We start from the raw sequence: 25,887 nt of genomic DNA, 5'->3' as shown, positions 1-25,887 counted from the left end.
CGATTCTGAATCACGAAATATGCTTCGAGTCGAGTCGAGTAATCGAGTATCACCCAGTATGACGTCAGAACAGAATTTAATACGTCAACGTTCAAATATGTACCGTTTATGCCACCACAAAGAATATAATGCCTGTTATCCATCTCATAAATGATACTTTGTTATTTTTTCGACCATACCGATTTCATCCACTTGGTGTGTGGGATACTTACGACTTCAAAAATGTGCTACGTCCAGTAACCTTCGTAGCTTTGTACTATATGTTTCGTATGCTACGATACCGCCAATCAAGGTTTCAAGGCTTGAACAGTGAAAATTAATATCGAAACTATAATTCCCGTTGATAAATTAGCTTTCACTTGCGAGAAGCGTATAATTTCAGTACTCGAAAAAATTATCTTTTACTACTCGACTCGAATCATTAGAATTAATACTAGATTCAGATTCGAGTTCTCGAATCATTGTGCCCAGCCCTAGTGATAACTCCTTTCACAAGATTCGCAACACAATCGCTTAATACAAGTACAATCTTTATTCATCAATCAGTGAAATAGGCCAATACAGCTTAATCTGTGTCGGCCATTCTATTCCATTGATTTGGATATCCACTGAATGAGATGCGTAACGTCAGTATAATACTGAACCGTTGAAGACGAGCACGACCAGTTCTTTGTGAACAATCCGACTTGCACCCAACACTTGTTTGCATCGCTTAGCTGAACCTAAGAATATCCGTTTATTTCAATAGCTGATCTGAGATAGAGCATCAGCGCAATGATACTTACCTGTTTCACCAATGGATCCCCCGGGGAACCTTCGCATGGTTGCGGAAGTGGATTTTTATCCGTACAAAGATTCCTGGGGGTAAACCTAGCTCTTCTGTGAGTTTTTCTTATATCCTTCATCGCAGATTTACACCTTTGGACAAACATTACACATATATGACCTGCGCGAACTCACGAGTGAATTGAACATATTTACGTTTCGCCTTTTTGGAGTTGCATATCGTACGAGTGAAGGCCGCCTGAATCCTTGTTGCCAAACCCAAACAAGGCCATATCGGGGTTATCGGTTGATTTGATATTTCTTGCTGAAGAGAGCAAAACGGACAAATTATAGATTTCTTCAGAGGTGGTCAAATTGGTCAGTGATACCACTCTCAAGAAGAAGTATATGAGTAACACCGTAAATTTTGATACCTACTCAATTACACCGAAAAGTAGCGATATCTAAGGCATGTCTATGTCCAAACTACTGAAAATTGGAGTAGAGATTGAAAGATTGGAGAAATACTCAAGAACACTCTAAATACGAGACAACGCCGTACTCCAACACCAAACTTCTTTTCAGGTGTTTAGTTATTTTTACACAAAACAAGTTCTCTTTGGTGTTGACACCAACGGAAAAAGTTTTAGAGTGTATATAAATTTTTAAAAACTAGATTCACTCAAGGGGTCGCATGATTGTCGTAGTTAATCGTGGCTGACTGCTTTTAGAAATTGCAGCGTTCATTCTTTACGATCGGAAAATTTCAGATATCGCTACAAATATATGCAATCTTCGCAGATGTATTTCGTTACTGAGATATTTCACGCGTTTCTTCCGACAATCTCACTCGTAAAAGCGACGCAAACGCAGGGTTGTAACCAAGTCACACTGTCCCCAGTCACAAGTCAATTGTGCTTTTATAGTTTTGACACGAGTCATTTTCAATCCACTAAAGCGTCACGTCCGAGTCCAAGTCAGGGTTCAAAGGTTCTATTCCGAGTCACAGTGTTGAGACCCGAGTCCGAGTCCAAGTCATTGGGATCAATGCTCATCATCTAGGGCAAACCTGTTCAACTCACGTTTTTACAGATTTGTTTGGGTGATCTTGAATGATTCGTGTTCATAATGTAGTATTTTTCCTAATTTATTACACAGTTTCTGGCCCTATTTTACAAACGCTAGTACCGATAGACGAAATACCAATAATGTGGTGGATTGCTATTCTTCGAAGCTACAATGAAACGCCTGTTATGACCGTTGGAGTGGAGAAATGGCAAAACCTACTTGAGTACTAGGAAAAAGTAGGAATATACTATACAAGCAGGAATTACCGCCTCTGATTCATTTACTAAACTAACTTGAATTTCATCAAGTTTTGCGGGTGATAAATACTAACCATATTTTTGACATCTTTTTCTATTATAAGGCGCAATGCGAATTCCATTTTCTTGTGCATTTGTAGCGTGGTCGCAGGCACTTATACATGGTAGAGAAACTGGGCTGATGTGGTTATCAATTTCGACGGGCCCGCCCCGACCGAGTGGATCGGAAACTAGGTCATTCCCGCTCACTTGTAGCAGATCTCCGACTTTCACCTGCAAGGAATGATTCTCACCGACAGTTACCGTAATGATAGGTATAGCTTAACTTACGAGGGCGATGTCATGATCATATGTTCTCCCATTGTATTTTGGGTGGATCAAAATCGTCCCAGCTCTGTATATCTTCGCGTGTGACGGGATAGACGCGCCTCCGGAAATTTCCGCAGTGATTCCTGTTTATATGGAAAATGAACATGCGCCACTACATTTGTAGGTTAGGGAATTTAAATAGGCAACCGTTTCACTAGTAATAGAAATATGCATCCTCGACTAACGCAAACTGACCAATAGCGTAACAAATAGCTGGACTGTCGAATTTAGATCCTGTCGCCGTGATGTATCGTTAGGGTCATTTCAAATGATAACAGATGACTATTTATGCAAAGGCCATTTTCTGTACTATTACAATTAGGGAAGTAGGAACTGCCAGAATGAAGTGAACGCAAAACCACTCGAAATCAAGTGAAAGTTGACAAGACCCATAGGAGTATTTAAATATAGCAGATGCAATTCGTTACCGATTACTTATCTTCTCTCGGAATATCTATAGTGTGGGCGTTCAAAGTCAGTGGGTAATGTAGGCGAAAATACATGCAAAGTACATCGCTGTCTAGTGTCTATATCTGTTGATAGTGCTGTAATATGTACTGTTCAAGTGTTCATACTGTAATCGTAAGCGTTATAGCCTACTATACAACTACAAATAGTTTAATGTATCAATCAAATGATGGACTGGTCACCGGACACTATAATCTACCTTGAGTTCATTTCGTAGCTTATACTTCGTTTGGACTTCACGCAAGCCTTGAATAGCAACGAATTTATTTTCCATTCAAATTGAAAAGGAACTCTATTATGTTCTTGTGAACATTATTGACTTCGTTCGACATCCAATAGTTTTGTTCCATCATCTTGGCCAGAAGCACGTTTTTAAAATCATTACCTATACTTATAGATTATCCATACCTAACGCAAGAATAGCCGATGTTGGATTGGTCTGAGACAAACTTTCGATCGCATGGGCTGCTGTTAACACCCATCTGTCGTTGATTAGAGAGCCACCTCCTAACTTTGCTTCGTTGCTCTGAAAATAAGTCAGCTTTGTAAGCTAAGTCAGCAATCTAATCTCTAATACTTGTACGTACACGAATAGAAAATCGAATTAAAAACACGCAGCATATCATATGTGACGCGAGTAGATTATAAGAGGCAGAGATGAGCTGTAGATCGAAATGGCCTCCCTTATTATATCAAGTTAATTGCTACCGCTATATCCAGGGTTGCCATACCGTCCTTATTTCTAAGATTTGTCCTTATTTTGAAGGGCCGCGTCTTAGAAAACTCGACTGTCCTTATTTCTAAGAAATGTCCTTATTTTCGACTTGTGTCCTTATTTTGTCTTATTTTCAAACACTACACTACTGAACTTCGGTCGTTTTCCTCTGGTATCTGTGTTGCATAATATTTTAAAATTATGCTTTTGCATCGAGATTTTATGACATCATAACTGAATTGAACTCTCGTGACGTACACAGCACAAGATTTGACTTCTAAGTGATGAGATAGCTCGTGCAGTGATTAGTGGTATAGCAGTTTCGTATGTACCAAGCTACCGCAGCGGACGTCATTTTATCAGTAAACAGCAGTGCCAGGTTCCTGCTGTTTGGTCTACAGCAGAATAAGCTCAAGCTGTGGGGAAGGCAGCATTTATTGCGCAATAAAAAAGGCGCAGTGCAGTCTACACACTGGTTAAAAAGTAGTAAAGCTATAAGTCATTGATAAATTTATCTAAATTATATTGCACTTGCGCATATAGTTTTATCTACTAGTAAGGCTACATCTGATTAGTTGAAATGAACAGGCGAAAAAACGTGTTTTGTGACGATTATGAGAGAAAATTCAAAGATATCTAACGAAACTTGAAGGGCGAGTGTTTCGCACATTGCAATATCTGCAATTGTGACGCTAACCTGGAGGCTATCGGAAAGACCACTATTTTAACTCACATTGATACCCCAAAACACAAGAAGTGTGTCACGATGATTAATTTGAGCCAGTCGATGAATAATTTTTCCACAAGGCTATCAGCATCAACGACCAAGGCAGCTGCTGCAGAGGGTAACTGGGTAATGGGTATTCCATACTGTCAAAACCAGCAATCGTTCCTCACCAACGATTGCACATTGCAATTGTTCAAAGCAATATTCCCTGATTCCAACATCGCAAATAAGTTTTATTCGGCCAGGACTAAGACTATAAGCATCGTTACTGGAGTTCTTGCTTCATACGCTCAAAAAATGATTTTGTCTAGACTTGGCTTCTAATCGCGAGGTGAAGAAGTTTGGTTTATTACCCTATGGGGGGAGGGGAACCGGGCCAACGTTTTTTCTTCCTTTTTGGGGGGGGGGGGACTGACGAAGTTCTGTTTCGGCCCTGAGTTAAGGTAAACCTAGACGAGACCTGAGCTGTTGTGTGATCCACGAATAACTTTCTAATAATAAGTAGTTGCAGGAGCATGTTGTTTCAGGAGAAAAGTATGGAATGTGATATGCCACAGCTCGTAAAAATACAAAGTTTGTAAAAAACTCTTTCTCGTTCTAATCTAATTTTTCGACTGTCCTTATTTTTGGGTCCATGTCGGTGGCAACCCTGGCTATACCCCATAGATATTTGATGCATGTTTGTGGCATGAAAACTTGTCCAATGTCAGTTGTGACTTAATATGGTGGTATTATATGTTTTGTGTTCGCGGACAACCAGAAGAAGCTCTTTGATTTATACAATGACGCCTTGTGAACAATATGAAGTCGCGGATGGCCAGTCGCGGATGGCCAGTGCTAAATAACATATTACCTCCATCAATATGTTATTTCTTTCTTGTAGTATGATAACATACCAGGGCGCGTCCTTGGATGACGGATCATCAATGCTAACGCCAGCTGCAATAAAGCGACATTGAGTACAGATAGCATCAACTATAAGACGGTAGTAACGATGTCTTTGTGCGATGACCAAAGCTTGTCCGCATGCACTGAGGGAATGTTGATAAAATCTGGTTCTTATTTGTAACAGACGCTACATAGATATAATCAACCTATACGGAGGTTAGTCATCTATAGGCACTTCATCGTTATGGATACACATTTCTGCTACATTCTTATTGCTTACTCACACGTTATTCCATGTTAAGCAAATGTATTGGTAAATATTGTGCTTTTATATGCAGACACCGATGTGTAATTACCCCTGCCCATTGCCTTTTGACATGGCGGTCGCTCGCATTGTCTGACCTCTTCGCCCTCTCCGCTACATAGCCCCGGGGAACTGCAGATTCGCGACCTTGACTCTACCCCATATCCACAACTCACTGGGCACTCACTCCAATTCGACCACAGAGACCATTTTGTAGTTGTGTCTTCCCCTAAATGTCACGCATGATTGCTTGCAGTTTGACAGGAAGGAAATCGCCATTTACGCGATATTATGTGGCGACTTACCGTCGCAGGGACCGTCGGAACAATCTTTCGTCTCGCTTCCACCCTCGTTGCAGCCCTTGTCTCCGATACTGCCACCAATACATACGCGTGTTCTTATCGCAAGGCCGTCGCCACATGTTTTCGAACACATGCTCCATAGCTGCCATTCTCCCCATCCTGTAAAACATGCACACAGGCGAATCGTGCTAGTCTATTTCTTCATTTTATTAAATCTCGTGGTGCTTTGAAATGATGAAAATATTAATAAATTGAACTGATCTGATGTAACGACCAGAGTTTAAAATGGCCTGAGTCATTTAGTACCTAGTACTCGTTCGGTCTGGTATGGTACAGTCCGGCCTGTGTCACCTGGCCATATTGGCTGATGTAGATTAGTACAAACGTATTCTGTGTAACTCAGCAGTAGAGGATGCGCGGTGCCTTCTTCCACTACCTCGTGTTATTTCCATCATCCACGTCCGCATATATATTTGCTGGTTTTGAAGTGTATTCCGATAGTCTTGGGGGATTAAATGTGAACTTCCAACATAAGTAGAATGACTTCTGTTACTCACTTGCAGAGCAATCTTCTTTAGTGCATGTCTTGGTATCTAGCTTGGGGCCGGGGCAATTATTTCCTGGCGATTCACAAGTCCTTTCTCTGTAAGTAGTGCCGATACCACACGAAGCGGTGCACTCCGTCCAGTCTGACCATTCTCCCCACTTACCGGCTGTGCGAAGTAGTTCAAATTCGTAAGCCTGCCCAGAGATCATGCATTCTTCATACTCACATTTCTTAGTACATGCTTCAGTTTCACATTCCTTTTTTTCTTCATCGACCCCTTCGCAATTTGTGCCGGTGTTGCACACTCGCTTCATGGAAGATATGCCTTTTCCGCATGTTGCGGAACAAGCGGACCACGGCCCCCAGTCACCCCACTCGCTCACTAACACACGAAGAAATCACTGTAAGTTATTCACTTTTATATACTTATCAATTCTTTTTTCTACGATGGTTGGGCCAAAATACGAAAGCTTGACAATGAAATGGCATCATTACTTCCCAGACAAAGTATCACCATTGGATATCGAAGGTGTCTTCATTCAACTGGATACAGTCCAATTTCGATAGTGTCAGCGCCTCAGCGGTGTCGTAGGCTACGATATCGATAATGATTATCGTCTTCAAAAGTTCAGGAGGCTCCACCCGTGCATTTTTAGTTTAAAACTATTGTATTCGAATGATAATATTATGGAAAGATATGTTTACATTGATTAAATTTATACAGGCCTGATTATCTCGAAACTTCAGATTTAATAATGTGCAATATAGAATGTTGATCATATGATAATAATTTGAAGGGTAAGTTTCAGTGGAATTGCGTATTCCCAAAACTATGTAGAAACGTACCGTCACATCAGCTTACATTGCAATTGTGTTTGAAACTTGACAAACTTCACCCGTGCCTCTTTTCAAGAGTTAACGTCACAGCGCAGCATAAGACATATCCTTTTCAAAAGAAAACCAATATGTCCATACTTAAAATAGGTCTTCGTGTGAGAAGGATATCTCGCATAGCTTCGTCGTGACGTTACCTCGTGATAGGAGGAACACGAAAAGTTCATCGAGTGTCAAATAAAATTGCGATGGCAGTTGTTAAGAAGGCTATATTTAGGTTCTGTACCACAAATCAGTTGTTCAAATTTTAGATTTGATTATATTGTACATTATAGCATATACTAGGTGATATAGTATTTAAAGGTAATATTTCGTAGGCTAATTTTATTGCCCGAGGTCGTACCAATGACAAGATGTTTAGCAATGTCGCGAGGATTTCTTATAGCATGTACAATAAGGTTGTTCAATAATAACTTTTCTTCAAGTTTTTGTGGTTATTAGATAAAATTGTTAGGTTGGCTAAAACGTTGCACACCAAATTTGGCTCAATTGCAACCGGTAGATGTAAAGCTATAGGATCTTTAAAATTTTGAAATTATACTAAAAAATTTAAAAATAAATCCATCTAATTTTACCGTTTACCCTATGAAATTGTTTAGTTGTCTACAAAAACGATGCAAAGAAAATTTTACACAATTCCGACCCTTAGAAGCGAAGTTATACGAATTTTCATTATTAATTCTGGGATTACCCGCCGTCAATGCTATTTCCACAAGTCCAAAATTTACAACTGCAATAACTTCGCTTCTGCCGATTTGAATTGAGCGAAAATTGTTCTGCATCGTTATTTTAGACACCTTAACAATTTCATGGGGTTACCAGTAAAGTCTGAAAAATATTTTCATATTTTTTATAATAAATAAAAAATTTCCAAATTCCTAAAGCTTCACATCTACTAGTTGGAATTGGGCCAAATTTTGTGTGCAACGTTTTCGTGGCCAACCTTTATCAAATTGCCGCAAAAATTTGAAAAAAAATTGGAACAACCCTAATGTACAATTTGAAGTACCTTTTAAACGTGACGCATGAAAGATCAAAGTCGTTGACATACATTGCACCAATTTATAAACGACATAACGTGATGTTTTTATAGTATACGAAACCTGTTACGCAAGGGCCCTCTTCGCATTTGTTGGTTTCGGAGGACGAACCCTCGCACCCAGGATCATTCGGCGCTCCGCCAATACACACCCGCTCTCTGTTTGTAGTACCCTCGCCGCAGGATGCAGTGCAAGGACGCCAGGGCGACCATTTACTCCATCGAGCTTACAAGAGATCAGAATTAGAATGCTACATTATGAGACTTTGAGTTGTGTAGAGCTGTATCTACACCAATGTTTTGAACTCACAACTCAAGTTAAAGAAACGAGTGGTATTTGTTTCAACACCAGACACTTTAAATCCAGATGGAGTCAATAACTAAGTAATTCTACTTTTCGCGATACTCGAGTAGGTTATCGGTAATGCCCCCTTACAATTTACCCAAGTCTACTTTTTCCCTGTTTCCTTTGCTACTTGTACAGTTTCCAGGCAAAACTACATCCTTGAGTTTTGAGAAAAGTGGGCATCGCTTTTACAAGTAAAAATGTCACAATAACCCGCAATATATATTGGTAGATGACAACTATTTGTAGTGCCAATAGTCGTTTTGAATGCGCCATGCAATTTTGAAAGCAGCTACCTTGACTTAACTGCTAGAAGTATGCAATAACTCGACAAAATCTATTTTCGGAAACTACGTATACTCGATTACTTTTCAGACCTTTCGTTTTCTAATTCCATTCGAAGTAGCTTTGACAAACTGGAAAAAGTTACTTGCGTTACTTCTGTTTGTACTTGAGTTAAAACACTGACTATAGTTTGACCATCTCTTGTTCGATCTGTTCAGCATTAGTCTCGTGAATCTACAGTCTAACAAACTTCGCAACGAATTACTCTTGAAGTCGAGAACATGAACCACTGCTTAAACCCCCAAGTTCGACTTCTACTACGATGGGCCATCATACAGTTGTGAAGATCTCACCGCTGATACAAGGCGGCTGGGTGCATGGTTCCTTGTCAAGGTTGCTACCAAAGCATCCTTCATCCCACTGCTTCCCGTTGATACATATTCTAGTTCGAGCCCGTTCGCCGTTACCGCAAGATGCTGTGCAGTCGCTCCATACGCTCCAATTGGACCATCGAGCTTGAAGAAGTATGACAAAGTACACTATGAATGCCATCTTAGCCGAGAATACAACCGAGATTCGTATGTATGTAGGACCAGCATAATGTCCTATATGGTGTGGACACAAGCAAATCTCACGGCTCACTGCAATTGGTCTACGTCACACTTTCCATTTGGGTAAAGGCAATTTAACGGTAATTTTTGACCGGCTTGCCGAGCATTAAATCTAATAAAACGGGTATGAATCAAAAGCTTCCGATGAACTGATTCCGCTCATGGTCCTGGAACCCCCGCAATTAGCCTCGAATTTCTCATTGTTATGAAGATTGGCATTGTGACGCAACGTAGGGCCCTAATGCACTATGAACCCAATTCTACCCTTACAAGCCAAGGCTGGTAATGTGTGCTCACTTCTACCGAAGCACCTGTAGAAAGTGTCAACAGCGCAACGTTTCTCTGCGACGCGATTCCACTTCGAAACACAAGCTCATTGCCTATTGCCGCATCGCCAGCTGAGCAGTGAGCACTCTCACTCTCGCCGCTCAGCCGCTCATCTGCTCTTGAGCTGCGGTCTCGTTTAGCCTGACAGCATTGTTGCATCACAATGCCAATCTCCAGAACCGTGTGTCCACTGTCCACACCATGTAGGACACTACTCCACCCAGATCTGGGTTTTTCGAGCATCACCTGGGTTTCTGGGTTTTTATCCTTGAATTTTGTTTTTTTTTCAACATCATGTTGGTCAGGTCAATTCTACGCTAGAAAATTAATAATTAGATTAGTATGATCATTAGGGCTCTTCAAAAATGACTTTTTTTCTCAAATCGTACTGGCTACTTGATAAAATTGTTAGGTTACCTAATTTAAGCCTACACACAAAATTTGGTTCAATTCCAGCCAGTAACCGCTTTGCTACAGGAGAAGAAAGTTTCTAATTATTATATAAAAATGAATGATAAAAAATTTGAAAATTTTCTGTTCACCCCATGAAAGTGTTAGGCTGTCTATAGAAACGATGCTCACCAAATTTGGTTCGATTCCAACCAGTGGAAGCGGAGATATTGCCGTCGAAAAATTTGGATTTGAATAAAATAGTATTTACGGTGACCGATTCTTCGTTTATTTATTATAGTTGTGCTCACCGTAAATACTATTTTATTCGAATCCAAATTTTTCGACAGCAATAACTCCGCATCCACAGGTTGGAATTGAACCAAATTTGGTGAGGATCGTTTCTATAGACAGCCTAACACTTTCATGGGGTGAACAGAGAGAGCCATTTGGAAATCCCCCAGCAAGTTAATCAGCGGGGGGCGTTATCAGCACATTCAAATATACGCTGGATTTCATAATTTGGTTGTATATTTTTCGGTTTAATGGTCAAGACTCAAGATCATTGAAGTATATATAGTATAATGTGTGGTGTGATTCGAATTTTTTTGTCACAAATATCAAGTTTTCATCGGCTATGTTACGAGAATTCTATAGTTTTACATACGTTCTACAGAAGCGTCAGAGTCCTACTACTCGCTATAAGCCATATATATAGCTAGCCATGGAGGCTAATTATCATTAATCTAGATATGGTTGATATTGTCACCACGCCTTTTCTAGAATCCACTCGTTACGATGTACCCATGTAGCCTACTGGGCGTTATTAATGAGCTGACCATCCATTGACTTTACTAATTCTATATAATATCTTGGTTACGGAATACATTTCGAGTTAAAAGGCAGTAAAGACAGAATTTTCACACAGTCGATTCGGACGACAACAATTGCTCTGCACATTGCACGCACATCCAAAACACTAATGCGATATTTTAAACGAAATCCAAAACATTAAGTTGAAAGTAAACACGTAGGTCAGTGGTACTAACCTTTCAAGCAATCGTCGGTGTTACACGCTTTCGTCTCCTCGTCGTCACCTTCGCAGTCGCCGGTACCAGTACAGTCACGTTTACGTACCGATACTCCAGATCCGCAGTTCTCCGAACACTCTCCCCAGTTGTTCCACGGCCCCCAGACGCCCAAATCTAATCGAAGGACGTGTTAGAGATGTAGGGTAAAGTGATATGGGATTGAAATCCTACCGCTCTCGCAAGGCTGAGTGTTGCATTCCCTGAAGTCTCTGTCGTCACCAGGGCATTTCTCGGAAGGCAGGGATTCAACGCATCTCCGCCTCCTATAGTCGAAACCGGACCCACACGTTTTATGGCATCCCTGCCACGCGCTCCAATCCTCCCAGCCATCTGGTACGAATCAAATTAGTTCATAAATGTCGTATGGCTGCATAGTGGACACCCTTTATTAGGCTACATCTTCGACAAGAGAAAGAAGCGAAGAATTCTTCAATGCTGCCTCAAAACTATATATCCATTTATCCATGCATATAAAAATAGAGTCATGTGGTATATTCCGCATGCACAATCTAGATATTAATATGACTATTGATTTCCGCTGTATTGGCTAATTTGACAACGCAGTCGTGACGATCATTGGTAACACAGCAATTCATAACAATCATTTATGGGAGTGGCACGAGGAATGAGCATTTCTGAGCATTGTGATAATGTTATTCTCACAACATAGTGCATATACAAGTAATTATGTCGGCATTATGCCACGATTAAACCTGCAGCATGCAGCAATACACCTGTGATTCCTCTATTCCAGCATCGTAATTCATTCAAATTCAGTGTCATTTATAGGGTATTGTTAAATACCACATGGCCGTTCATATGTTCCTTCAATACCATCAAACAATTACTGGGAGTAATTGGATAGGCTTACATGCCTACGGTTAAACAATCAATATGATTTCGAGCTTATATATATATGTTATATCATATTCACATTACACAACCTCACTATTTTTGTCTTGTTATTGGCGTTCTCATACGACAGGCTTACCTGCACACTTGGGCATGTCGCAAGGTGTTTGTTGCTTTTCCTCGCAAACCCCAACGGTACAAAACCTCTTCCTAGTCGCAGTTCCTGGTCCGCATGTCACGGAGCACCTGCCCCAATCCTCCCATTCTGTGTAGTCCGCTGATATACACAAAACAACATTCGTCATATTGAAGCGCGTTCATTCATTCAATTTCTGATCACTATTTTCGACCAGAATTGAAAAATACATCCACTCTTAGCCTATAGCGCATACAACGGGGCTGACTAGTCCTATATGAAGTGACGCGTTGATACTCATGAACTGTTTGAGCAGTGAACACGAGATCAGTGCGGTATAATGGCAATGATTCCTCGAAGATAAGTCATGGGCATCTGTATCAATCCCTTGCTAGTTACAAATATAGGTGCATTCGTATGGCCTCAAAACTAGGGAAAACACATTTATAGAGCTCGAGCCTGTCATGTATCAACCAGGGTTTTCTCATAATCTCGAATCAATGATTTGAACTAGCGCGTGTTGGCAACTTCACTCACTTGGACACGCCCCGAGCCGACATGTCTTTGAAGACGTTTGATTGCAATTCCCGACTCGGCAAAATCGCTGCCTTTTCGAGATTCCAAACCCGCATGTTTTGCTGCACGCACTCCATGCTTGCCAAGGACCGTACTTGTCTTCAAGATCTGAAACAGATATACGGCAGCGGTTCTTAGACAGAGGTACACGGATCCGTTTAGGGTACAAACCATCAAAGTAGGGGGTTCGAGATGCAGTGTGCAATCATATGATATCTAATTACGCATATTATTTTGCATATTTACATAAAGCGGAATATTATAGGCCAGATTTCGTCAACACGAAAATTTTCTTCGCGCAATTCCCTTTCATGAGCTTTGTTACTTAAACTTTGGGCTCGTCGTCCCCTACTACCAAATAATGGTAGGCTTATAATGAAAAATACAACACAAGTTGCAGAAATTAGTCTATAACTTTTTCGCAATTACGAGAGAATGGTGCTTAGAGGCCGTTAGGGTGCTATATTCGAGGGGTGTGAAACCTGCTGGGGCGGGACTATCACACTCCCACATATCGGCGCAGGCCGTAACTTACATCTCTGAATACATCAAGACCTGTGACATTTCAGTGTACCGGCGGTGGCGATTTACATTTGGACCCTGAAATCACAGCATATCAGCGAAACCTTCGATAGAAATTTCTCCAGTCGCTGAAATGTCTCCTGAGCCTGCTATCCAAATAAGTTGCGTTGAAAACCCTATGGGGTCTTTGGGGTGGCTTGACAAATTGCTGTTTCGATCCTGGATAGGGGGTACGAAAACATTTCATATTAGCTCAACGGGTATGAGCGCAAAAAGTTTAAGAAACTCTCATATACGGTTCGAGTTCTTCCTGTCCACGCGTCACCGTGATTACGTGTTAAATTCCCTATCTCATTCGCGTAGGCAGTGTCTTATAATAGCCTAGAAGTGGGCCGTGCTACAAGTAGTCGGCAGCTAGGGAATAAACATTAAGAATATCGGCCTGGTGTAAATGACCCTTGTAGTCGACTAACACCATGAATACCACAAACAACCACAACAGTATTATTTACTTATAGTTTTGCATTCCTGAAGCGTGCATGGTTTTGTTTGCGCGTCCTGACACGTTCCAACCTTGCACGGGCGGACTCTGGTGGATATTCCGGTGCCACAAGTAACACTGCAACCAGACCAACTTTGCCAGTTCGAATATTTGTCGTCTCCTGTCAATAGCAATTCAGCCATAGTCAGGTGTTCTTATTGTCAGCATATCAACATTATCAGAATAGAAGGATGTGATTTCGTCGCGCTGTTTCTGTATCAGGCATTGCAAAGCAGTCGAATTGCGATGTGTTAAGGTGATATTATTAAAGCCTAGTGTTAAGCTAGTTAGAACCAAGTCGGGCGCTACATTTCTTCAAATTTTTACATACCATGTCGTCTACAGCTCATTCGTAATCCAACGCCCCGTCTCACTACATTATACTATAACGCTCCGTGCGAAAAGATTGATCATATAAATTTATTTCATTACGGTATTGCCATCAATGCGACGGTTATAGGAAGTGTGTGAAGTGAGTAATTGCGTATCGAGCAGACATATTGTCACACAACAGTTCATGACGTATAGTGTCGAGATATAGCGGGCATTGGTGTTGCATCAGAAATGCACAGAATATGTCTGAGTTCGGCTGCCAGCGAATATTAACCTTACTGACCTTGCGGACCGGTAAAACATCAAAATAATTGTCGAGGACCGGCGAAATTTTAATTATCAAAATTCACCCAAATTACAATTACGACTAATGTATTCAAATAAAAGGTAAATATTGGAGACTTCTTAAAGCTTATGATATTAGACGTGTGGTTCCATCGAAGTTTCTACGAGGCTGCTGCTGTTCAAAACCACTAACGATGGGTTTGATTGTTCTGTCTCTTTGAAAGAAGTGGGATCAGGCCTATCAGTAATCAGTACTGAAAGAAGTGGGAATCTGCTGTTTGCTAGCTAAATGTCGCTAAATTGTTTAAACGTCTTCTTATAGCTTATAAATGTCCCAAAAAGAGCCGTAAGCTTCTTTTAAACAGTTTAATACAACACCCGCAGGCTGCAGCATTGTGGCGGTCACCAAGTCCGTAGCAGAGCATGAACTCTATATATTACGACACCATGCGGAGAAATATATCTCAAATTTCGAAATCAATTAAAATTTGATGTTTCGATTCTCTAATTGATCGACAAGTCTCCAACTTCTTGTATTTTGGAATTGCGATATAAAAGTCTGCTATATTTGGCGGGACGGCAGGAAACTTGCCACGGACCACTGGTCTAAAAGATTGCTCCACGAATTGCTCAAAGCGAGTTGTTATGCCGCTCTCGTAAGTTAAGCTATAGAATGTATAGATAACTGACCTACGGAGGTTAGCTATTTATAAATGAACACAGGAGTATCGTATGCAGCTCGGTATACGTGTGCGGTATTGAGTATTGACTTGGAAGCAGTATCGGTAATGCCTGCATAATTTTGTGCCTTCTACATACGTTAGCGAAAAATGCAACTGTAATCGTTGTGCTCGTAACATTGTCTGTAAATTAATCGGGTCAGATTCATTGTGATGGCAAAATAAATAAACACAGAAAACAATATTGTATGATGTCAAGTTTCATTGAATTGCTCGCGCATTGGCGGGAAATTTTATGTTTAATTATAATTTAATCCTCATGACGATCTGCGATAGCTTGGTTGTTATCAATACTTGCATTGTCCACTATCGCTCAGTCTTCAGACAAAAATATGTTATCGCCCAAGATAATCTGAAATAGACTTCTCGCTATACCTCTGTCGCATGGCTTCAAAACGCATCCTTTCAATTGCTGTTGAGTAGGACCATTTGCAACGCTGGTTCTCGTCCGTTTAGACTCCCCGGATCCACACGAAGCGCTGCATTTCGACCACGCAGACCATTGACTGTATCGATTTTCAGCTGAAACGATGTAATATGTTATGACTGTACTGTACAGTAATTTCATACAGATCTACAAGGCGGGTCGCGGATGAAATTCATCCATGCAAATCTTTGGAATCAATACGAAAACGTAAATGTTGGAGGTTTATCTAGGCTTCTTCTCGCCATCTGGTCCGCGTAAACGGTGTCTTAAAAAGCTGGTCGTACAAGTCAGCCGCTACGGGAGCATAATAAAGAATATAGGCTATGTCTGGTGTAAATTACCATTGTGGTCAAACGTCACCATGTATATATCACAAATAACAACCCCACGTAAACATTCAGGAAAGTATTCCAAAATGTCAACGCATTGATATCCCAACTCAGGCTGTTCAGACAGAAAGCAAGGTGGTCTGACCTCATTAAAAAATGAGAAGAGCTTCGGTGACCACAACAGACGTATACTGTCCTAATTCAGTGGCTGTCAAGGTCAGCCCGTTTTCCCGGCGACCCATATGAAAAAACATATATTGGTAAAATCTTGCGACCAAAATTGTGAATGTGACTGGTGCTTGAGTTATGTATTGTTGAATCGGGATATTTGATATCCACCGTTTATCTTGGCGAGAGTATCGCGAGGTCGCCTTGCGAATAAGCAATTAGATGCAGAACAGTAGCTGAATGTTGAATTTGGTAGTCGCATCACTCGTTGTGACTTGTATTCCATTGTTAGAATGTCATGTTGGAGTAGTTGGACCATCTGCATTTCCATTCAACTTAAAAAGGACAAGACACAGGTTTACACCGGTACTGTCGTCCAGATCTGAGGTTGCCGAGTGCCGACACGGCCAAATCACAAACGAACTCGTTGATTGCGAGTCGTGCTGCGTCTCGAATTACAAGAGTTCACATGAGTTCAAAGCGCCCTCACAAACTAATATTGGCGCTTCGCGGTAATTTAATTCGAGAGCGCTAATTGCCGATGGCTGGAATTATCATTTACCACACTTTTTGTGGTATCTCTCCCGATATTGACATGAACTTGGTGTATGTATTTTCAAGTTTTGTGGTCTCTTCACGTACTCCGTGATGGTCGCTGTCTATGTGATACTTAAAGTACGATTTTCCGTTGGCAAGGGAAATATATGCATGCTAATATCGAAATAGCAGTACATAATTATTGGTTAGTGGTGCTCATAATTTTCTGGCTATCTATGTTATCAATGAATCCATTGGTTTATCGCGACTCCGTTCTACCTGTCGAATTGCAATTGCTTCATAATGAGAAAAGTCTTTCATAGATGAATGTGTTACTGATCATCAGACTGCATCAATTTTAAGCGCCTAATCAATTATGCGAAGAGACTGCTTTTCCAAACCAATGTCCGTTGCAATTGCAACGCTGACTTTCACAAACAGGGCTTCGTGGATTTGCATGGCAGTCCCGAATTATATGTCAGGTACATGTCGAAAAACATTTGATCACATGAATCAAAGCTTACTCGAAGTCGTACAGCGCTGAACATTGCAGGTTTGGGCCTGATTTTCCACGCATTTCGCTGGCGCCTTGCATCCTCTTGATCTGCGCCTTTCTCCACCCCCGCATGACTCGCTGCACTCTCCCCAAGCGGTCCACGGAAGAAAATTGTCTTCTCGCGCTGAACAAAATTTCAGGTGGAATTGATCGAAAGTCTGAGTGAGAGTGAGAGTATAGCAGAGCTTGCGAGTGTACTGCAATTCATACATATATCTAACACGCAGCAGGGATCCTCAGCACACCGAACGTATGCTAAGAATGGCGAAAGAAATTTAACACAGATCGTATGTTGAGTTGAATGCTACATTAAACTTTGGTGTGCTTCGAGCGTTTGTGTAAATGGGGGACAGGTGCTTGTCAAAAAAAGCTTTAATCTTATGGTGACGTCTTTTTTATAATGTCGAGATGACGCGAGGTTGTGATTCCGAGTTTTAATGTAATTTTCAAGAGCTATATACACAGTGACTGGCCTGTCCACAACTCACAAGGCTCTTTCGTGAAATCCAATCGAAAGAATACTAAGATTGACATTCACATTCGCATATATACTGCTGCTAACGAATGATGAGATTGCAGATTCGAGTCGTTACCTTACTCTAAAACTTCACTAATGCTTAGACGATATCAGTGAAATCGCCTACCCGAATCTATCCACAAACAGATTTCCATTTTACTAATTTTATGAGGTAGAAAAGAAAAATAGCCAATACTAAACTATTTGCGCAAGTATATTACATAAGCATTGTGCATATTCCTTAGCGAGCAACTGTAAATTATCGGTAATTTATACAGATAATTACAAATCAAATTGTGGTGATCGTGTGGGAACAGGTGAGAGTTTCCGCACTCAACGAGACTCGTCCAAAATATCTGCAGATGAAGCCTGGAGTTAGATCCATACGACATCCGTCTGTATACTTAGATAATAAAGTCTGGAATTACGAAACACCGCGGGACACTTGAAATTCTTTGGAATTACAAGCTCGATACATTATAATCCTATAATGCAGGTTGTTTCAACGAGATTAGTTGTGATTAGTGGTCAGTACGACGACGTAAATGAACGCAGAATGAAAGTGATAGTGTAGTTTGAATCGGTACGTTCTATGCAGGCGTATGAGTGGCGACACAAAAACGAAAAAGCAATCTGTTGGTATTATTGTCATTTCCGACAACATATCCTGACGCTATGTTACCACGATGGGTTTTAGATATAAGCTTGGGCGTCATAGGCTTAAAGCCAAGCGGCGAAAAACTGAATTGATAAATTTATTTCCTCGCAATGGAAATAATGTCACAATAAGAGCGATTACTGTTTGTCTCTATTATCTGTTATAATTATGTCACGCCGTTTATATAGATCAGTGACATAACTGTAGACCTTGGACTACGGATACAGTGAGAATAATCATATATGCAATAATTACTTGTTCCTGGGCAAGATGGTTTAAGACAGGTCTTTCTCATTACTTCTTGGCACAACCCTACTACACACTGCCGCACTCTTCGCTCCAGGCCAACTCCGCAAGTTACGCTGCATGGTTCCCAAGGTCCCCACTCTTCGTATTCCTTATTCTGACTCGACGAGTCTATGGTTGGAAATATAAATCAATTACTTTAAACTAGAATTTGGTAGAATAGATTGTAGAATCAACGATGATGCGCGCATTCTTAGTGAAAAGAGTATAGTAGCTATACTACTGGCATAATGCATGTTACCGAATGCAATCGCTGGAATATTAATATTACTTCTAATTCTAATGTAAATATCCTTATTCTACGTGTAGGCTTATGTAGGACAATCAATAAATACCATTTAACTAAGACCAACACGAATCGGTTGCTATATGTATTTATACTTGAATAAATGTGAGAATGTTCAAGGAAGGAATGTATCTGATGTTTCTGCAAGATTGTCATTCGTCACATTTTGCCCCTACCAATTCAATTTTGTCGTCGTTTCCTTCAATGCTACGACGCCGAACATTGAGTGTGCAGATGACATTGTTCGCTTGGATCAAGCACAACGTTTGAATTCGCAATATCATTATTCGTAACTTATACCATCAACCTCCAAACCCAGGCGATATTTTTAGCATCAATGACGCATAAAGATTGAATATCCGTTACGCAATTTGTTTACTTGAAGTGAATTTTACCTCCCGGGCAAACCTCTGGCCTGCAGCTAGAGGTTTGGGTCTGCTCGCAGACGCCGACGACGCAATTTCGGATTCTTCTACGAGTGCCTGTTCCGCACGTCACGCTGCACTTCTGCCACGCCTGCCATTCACCGAGAACAATACCTGGCAAAACTATACAAGAATGGTTACCGTCTGGACAATGAAGAGTTGCATATAAGAATAATATGTGACTTTCGTCGAGGGACTGGAAATTGACTAAAGTTTTAATGCTGGTCGACACGATGTTTGTGGCAAACAATTCACGAACAAAGTCGAACATATGTCCAGTCTACTCGACAAATCTGTTTTTGTCGAGCATAGTTGAACTTGTTAAACCTAGTGCGATAACAATTTGAGAGTAAATATTGGAACGCTGATCTCAATAACGATAATGCAACAATAGGCATTTATAAAAAATACGCGTGCCCTAGATATGACCCGCTTGACGATGCTGTAGTTCATTCAATTCAACAATGGAGTCGCTAAATGATATGCATCCAGGCGCTAGTTATATTTTTAGTTGAAGATGAAAGTATTCATATGTAATTTGGTAACGCGAGACGCCTATTGGGTTGAAGATATAATTTTCAGGAAACCCAAACACGCAATTGCTTGTAAATCCGAAATTGCACGAAGATCAACCGAGCTCTTTTCCCCGATCCATTACACTAAATTTATTTTGATAGTTTGCTGCAGCATTCAGCCATGCAATCTGCTCTACCATACTATACTGGCAAAGGGTTTCAAATTCGAAATAATACCCTCGTTCTTGATGGGAAATTCCATAATGTTCGCGGTTGAAAATTCAGGATGATTCAGAAATATCACTTTGCCTAAACACTTGCATAATCACTTCGCAAGATTTTAGTTTATTTAGATATGGATACTCCCGAGCGTTAGACCTGCACTCGAAATGGCAATAGCCCTAAAATGAAATTTGAGGCCCTAAACGGCCTAAATAATTTGTACGACTTTGTTTCGTTTGTGTGTTTATTCGGACTGATAGTCTCTTGGTTTATTGTATCAATCACATAACGGAGTTGCGAAGTAGCGGGGTGTTCACGGCCGATTGTTCTAGCACGGGGCAGGGATGATAATCCATGGACTGGACACTGGACAGTGGACACCCGCTGGATTATTTTTACTTTTGGTATGAACCGGATCAGGGCCGGATTGATAGATTTTGTTATACGGCAAGAGCTGGATCGGAGCCGGCTTCCATTTTGAAGAAACAGGATTGAAGTCGGACAAGGGAATTTGTCGATACGCCCCGCAGTAATCGGTTGACGATTTTGCGATACGGAAAATATAGCTACATATCAGGGTCTGCTGGTACCAGACGTGGGTTAGGTATAGGTTAGGTTAGCTTGAAAACAGAATTAGTGAACACGCAATCCTTGCAGGCACTGTTGGTTACTGTATTATATTGTACTGTATTAAAAATCGATGCGTTTCTTAGTGTGTATTCAGACGCAACAATTGTAACACGAAAACAAAACCTAACTTGGAATTATATCGCAGTTATAAATCCTACGTGCCTCGGCATACCTTCCTACGTCCCTACGTGTAAGCATCATTTGGATTAAAATATTGTGACATTGATTTATACAGCAGTGTAAGTTGAGGTTGTATGTGGTTTCGCATACCACTGGTGTATGTATTCACACTCGTATCACGGGTGACACGCGGGTGTGAGTGAATACACTACACACGTTTTTCGCTAAGTGTGTGGCTCAAAACCTGCTGAGATAGCCTAAGATACAAGCCTAATAATCATCTGCAATGCGCGTACTCGTACAGGAATAGTATTCGTGATCATAAGAGCGGTGAAAGAGAATAGCACCCAGATGCGCCTTCATTATGACAACTTGCGTTATATTACCTTCACCATCGCATGGCTTAACAGAGCATGTCTGAACTGCATTTTCCTTGCATGTTCCGATCCTGCAGCGTCTACTTCTTCGCCTTTCTCCTTCGCCACATGTTTTGCTGCAGCCGGACCAAGTTTCCCAAGCTGTGAATGTATCTCCGCCACCTTTGTGGTAAAAGATGACGAGGACTAGCGTAAAAGGATAAAGTACAATTATTGACGTGAAGAGCTTACTTCCGCCAGGGCAGGTCTTTGAGGAACACGTTTTAGTCTGCCGTTGAATGCAACTTCCGACGGCGCACCGTCTTTGTCTTCTTGCAATTCCCTGACCGCAAGTAGCACTGCATCTCGACCACTCTGTCCAGCCCTCGATGTCTGGAATGAAATGGTGTAGCCGTATGAATGCGTCTATTCGTAGCTAGAATATTGATATACGATTGTGTTGCAGTATCATGTCAATATTAACAGCCTCAACGTCCCCAGACTCGAATAACCAAGAAATATGTCATTGTTTTACACGCGCACGTGCATCACTCTGTGCTTTGTTGAACGTTTACTATTTTTGTGATAATTGGCAATTTCATGGTGATTTGCAGCAGGCTGAGGTAGGCATACGACATAATGAGGCTCAGTTGCCACGCATTTACGTCTTGCTTGCGTTATCGTAACGAACGAGTAATTTCAACTTCCGAAAGTATAGACCTCGACTGTCCAGTCTGTATACTAGGTCAAACCTTCGACTAACTTCAGGAAAATTCAAATTTGACTCAGGTCAGGTCAAGTCAAGTCTATTAACATTTTTCTAGTTAATTCACGAGTCAAGGCATGCACATTTTCGACGTGATTCGAGTTAATTAAACTCATCTCAAATATTCCGATTTCGAGCTAATACCTTCTGGGCACGTTCGTATTCTGCAGCTTTTTGTTTGTTTTTCCAGGCATCTGTCATTGGTACACTTTCGCTGTCGTTCTTGAACGCCGTCGCCACATGATTTGCTGCACGAAGACCAGCTCTCCCACTCCTTGAACTGGCTTCCTTCAGCGTCGCCTAAGGATTGTACAGGTCACTGTGCAGTTGTAGGCTACATATTGTACAGAATAAACACGACCTCAATATATAGTACGATTACAAACAGAGTCTGATGCTTCCCAAACTTAATCACCGGAATACGCGATACACTATATGATTATGATAAAGGTAATGTCTGCAATTCTGCTATTGGACAACTTTTGCCTCATCCTGAATGCGCAAAACCAATGGTTCTTAACCGAAGCTCCCGGGAATCCCCGGATTTCCTGGGCCGTTATCAAAGACAAAAATAGGCGGGTACGATTATATAAGTTGTACGATGGATATAGACTAGAGTGACGTAGCAAGCAAATCATGTCAGAATTAAAAAAAAAATACTGTTCAAGTTCACTCACGATGCTGTCTCGTGTTCGAAACTTCAGTTGAAGGCAGCAAAATTATTGTAATCGTGAATAATCGTGATTACGTTTGCTTGTAATCGGAATCACGCATTTCAGAAGTAGTCGTAATCGAAATCGATTACATTGATACGGCAATCGCCCTATGTCTGATGTCTACTATAGTTGTCTGTTGTCACTATTATCACGTCGTCCAGACTTAAAATTTCGATATTGATTCATCGTACCACCGGCCTTCGCTATTATATCAGAGTCAGTAGAAAGAAAGGCTTTTAGATAATAAATTAACAATACGAAGTTATTTTTACGTGTAATTCTGAAGTTCTATACGACAAAAGGTTTCTGTGAATATTAAATTCAAATTTGTTGTCCGTTCAATCGCGTTTTTATTTATACATTACCAATCTCTTCTCGAATCCAATATCACATCAGCTTTCTTTTGTAGATTACATTCGCTCATGGATCATATACGTCGTTAAGTTTGGTAATTCGCATTTGTGGTATATGTAAGGCAAAGCCTAGTGAGATTGGGTTTTACTTTGAGGCTCTACCTTAAGTCGACGGCAACAATTGAGTGTTTTCCTTTCTCATGGTATATGTTTATTGTTTAAATTAGTCATCGATAATGACGATAGGTGCACGATATTCTTTAATTTCAAATATATATCATAAACGTCATTGTGATACACACGATTATTTCAATAATGCGGACGTTTGATCTACATTAACTGTTACGTTAATGTTCGCATAGGCGCAACAGGTGATAATAACTTACCTACCTTCACAATCTTTCGGTAAACACCCCTTCGTTTGCCGTTCAATGCACGACCCGTCTGCGCAACGCCTTTGCCTCTGCATTGTGCCTACTCCACAAGTTACCGAACACTTCGTCCACACACTCCATGGTTGATATTTCTCTGCCGAAATTTTTTCCTACTGTCACCGGTGCAAAGCGTAAAACAAAAATACACCTCGAACAAATATGACTGCTTATTCATCATAAATTTAAATTAGATATTACACAATAAATCACACTTACGGCAGGACGCGCTTCCAATGATGCAAAACACAATTGCAAGATGTATTGAAGAGTTTAATGACAACATATCGCCTGTATGTTGACTAATCTAATAGCCTATATATGGCGAGTATTAAGGATATATGTAGGTTTCAAGAAAACCTGTGAACCAAAATAAATTATACCATCTGCGCCTCCAATCAAACTGCCGATTCCAGCAACAGCCCGAAGGCGTGAATGGCTAGGATATTATGTCACCCGGATATAAAAGTATACATCAAACCATAGGAATTTGTCATCTTCCAAATTGGTGTATTACTTGAGACGGAATTTTTTCATCAAAGCTCGTGCTTCTACTGTTAAAAGTTGCTGGATTTTTGGATATTTTCTGGAATGGAACTACGGTGACGCCGCCCTATTGTTTAAAACATGTTGTTTTATAGTTTTTTTTTCTATTTTAAGCCACGGCGTCACGAATATTCAATTGTGACGCCATAGTCGATTGACATAGTCAATTGAAAACATGGGTAAATACTAAATATAGCCCCTGTCATATACGGATCAAAAATCTTCTTTACCAGGACTACATCGTAATGCAGCATTTTTGCGGTCGGCGGTCATCTCCATCAGGACATTAATTCCGTACCAATTATCTATATCTACGTACTACAGCTGTTGAGCCGACTATTTTGAGGATACCAACCGTTCCATATAGTATACGTCGGCTATATTGGGTATAAACCGTCCGTAGGCTCATACTACATGTATTTTTGGAAAGTGTTTACACAATTATGGTATAATTATACAACCTAAAAAACACGATTTTTTCAAAGAGGCATTTGTTTAAAACACTGTTTAAAACATGTTTTAAAGAAAGTGTTTTAAACAACCATTCATACTTTTTTTTTATAAACCGTTCTTCCTTTTTACGATACTTATAGGCCAGGGGGACTTTCAGTGACACTAAGAGGTTTAAACTCATTTATATATTTACATTGTATCGCACTCCTGAGCTGTTTGATCCAGGGATATCTAATCTACTGAAATTCGTAATAAACTGCATTGAGCCTCTCCCACGTCAAGTAATGACTACCACAAAAAAGATTGTCACTAGTGGGCGATCGATAGTGGTCTACTGTATAGACAACTAACCTACGGTTAGCTACTGTCGTTCGCATTACGAAAATATATTTATATTCTGGATAGCGCACTGCAATTCCGATATTCAAGTGGCCCGCGCAATGGTTCGTGAATCTAATATGGCCCGTGGGCCGAAAAGGTTGGCCCCCCTTAGATATATCTACGTTGCTTTGGCGAAAAGCTCAATGGAATCACTCCTACGGTGCTCGGAACAATGCATATTTGTGACTTGTGCTTCATCATCATCATTGGTTTATTAGCAATTTTATCAGTTCAATACACCACAAAAAATGCGATACAATGGAGAGAAGGGAAGATGTCGAAGCGACTAGGAGTTGTCTATGGAATCGGACACCCACCTTGGCCTAGGCGATGTAAAGAGGCGGCATGCACACTGAATGAAAGTAAAGAAGATAGTATAGAAAAAGAAAGTGACAAGAAATAGGGCGGCATGTCATGGGAAGTGAGATCGATAGGTCAGTCGTGGTCCGGTAATCTTGAGGATGGACTTTATTTATTTAGTAGTAATTGCTTGTATTTCGACTTGAATGTGGACATGCTCGTCGACTGTCGGACGGCCGGCGGGATACTGTTCCACACATCAGGTCCGGCATATTTGATAGAGCGATGATCTTTTCGGTCGCTCATATGATATTTGGATGCTTCCGGGGACTTTTAGTATGGTTACCATATTTTAGAAATCTGAAAAGAGGGGACACTAAATTTTTCCCACATTGTGATCAGTTGACTAAAAAAAATGGTCAACTTTTCACTCGGCTCCCGAAATACCCGACGGAGCGTAACTCTGGTGCTGATTTACGGCATGACAGTTGAATTTTGCTATAGATATGAC

At 40.7% G+C, this 25,887-nt stretch overlaps 1 protein-coding gene across 1 annotated transcript; it reads right to left on the bottom strand.

The window, feature by feature from the left end:
• Positions 1-513: 513 nt before the first annotated feature.
• LOC145458761 (SCO-spondin-like) lies at positions 514-24,083 on the bottom strand. Its single transcript, XM_080337228.1, has 27 exons — positions 23,916-24,083; positions 23,656-23,793; positions 22,341-22,496; positions 21,683-21,823; positions 21,461-21,613; positions 19,558-19,710; positions 18,826-18,987; positions 17,364-17,519; positions 15,754-15,900; positions 13,992-14,141; positions 12,919-13,065; positions 12,385-12,522; positions 11,565-11,723; positions 11,352-11,507; positions 9,328-9,489; positions 8,408-8,569; positions 6,637-6,792; positions 6,421-6,576; positions 5,867-6,022; positions 5,614-5,790; positions 5,223-5,308; positions 3,336-3,453; positions 2,421-2,542; positions 2,165-2,363; positions 982-1,090; positions 786-918; positions 514-722 (listed from the first exon to the last, which is right to left on the bottom strand). The coding sequence occupies exons 1-27, from the start codon at positions 23,980-23,982 to the stop codon at positions 585-587; spliced, it is 3,897 nt and encodes a 1,298-aa protein (XP_080193354.1). The 5' UTR covers positions 23,983-24,083; the 3' UTR covers positions 514-584.
• Between the last annotated feature and the right edge of the window lie 1,804 nt (positions 24,084-25,887).

The sequence above is a fragment of the Botryllus schlosseri genome, chromosome 16 (genome assembly GCF_051294905.1).
Source record: "Botryllus schlosseri isolate E-star chromosome 16, Bs_hap1, whole genome shotgun sequence".
Taxonomy (NCBI): domain Eukaryota; kingdom Metazoa; phylum Chordata; class Ascidiacea; order Stolidobranchia; family Styelidae; genus Botryllus; species Botryllus schlosseri.
This window is presented reverse-complemented; position numbering and strand designations above follow the sequence as displayed.

Excerpts from the sequence above, each read along its gene's own strand:
- LOC145458761 (XM_080337228.1), bottom strand. The coding sequence starts at position 23,982 with ATGTTGTCATTAAACTCTTCAATACATCTTGCAATTGTGTTTTGCATC. Across the intron at positions 12,523-12,918 it reads TCGGCTCGGGGCGTGTCCAA|CGGACTACACAGAATGGGAG; the intron begins GTGAGTGAAGTT and ends TGTGTATATCAG. Across the intron at positions 2,543-3,335 it reads ATCGGCTATTCTTGCGTTAG|GAATCACTGCGGAAATTTCC; the intron begins GTATGGATAATC and ends CCATATAAACAG.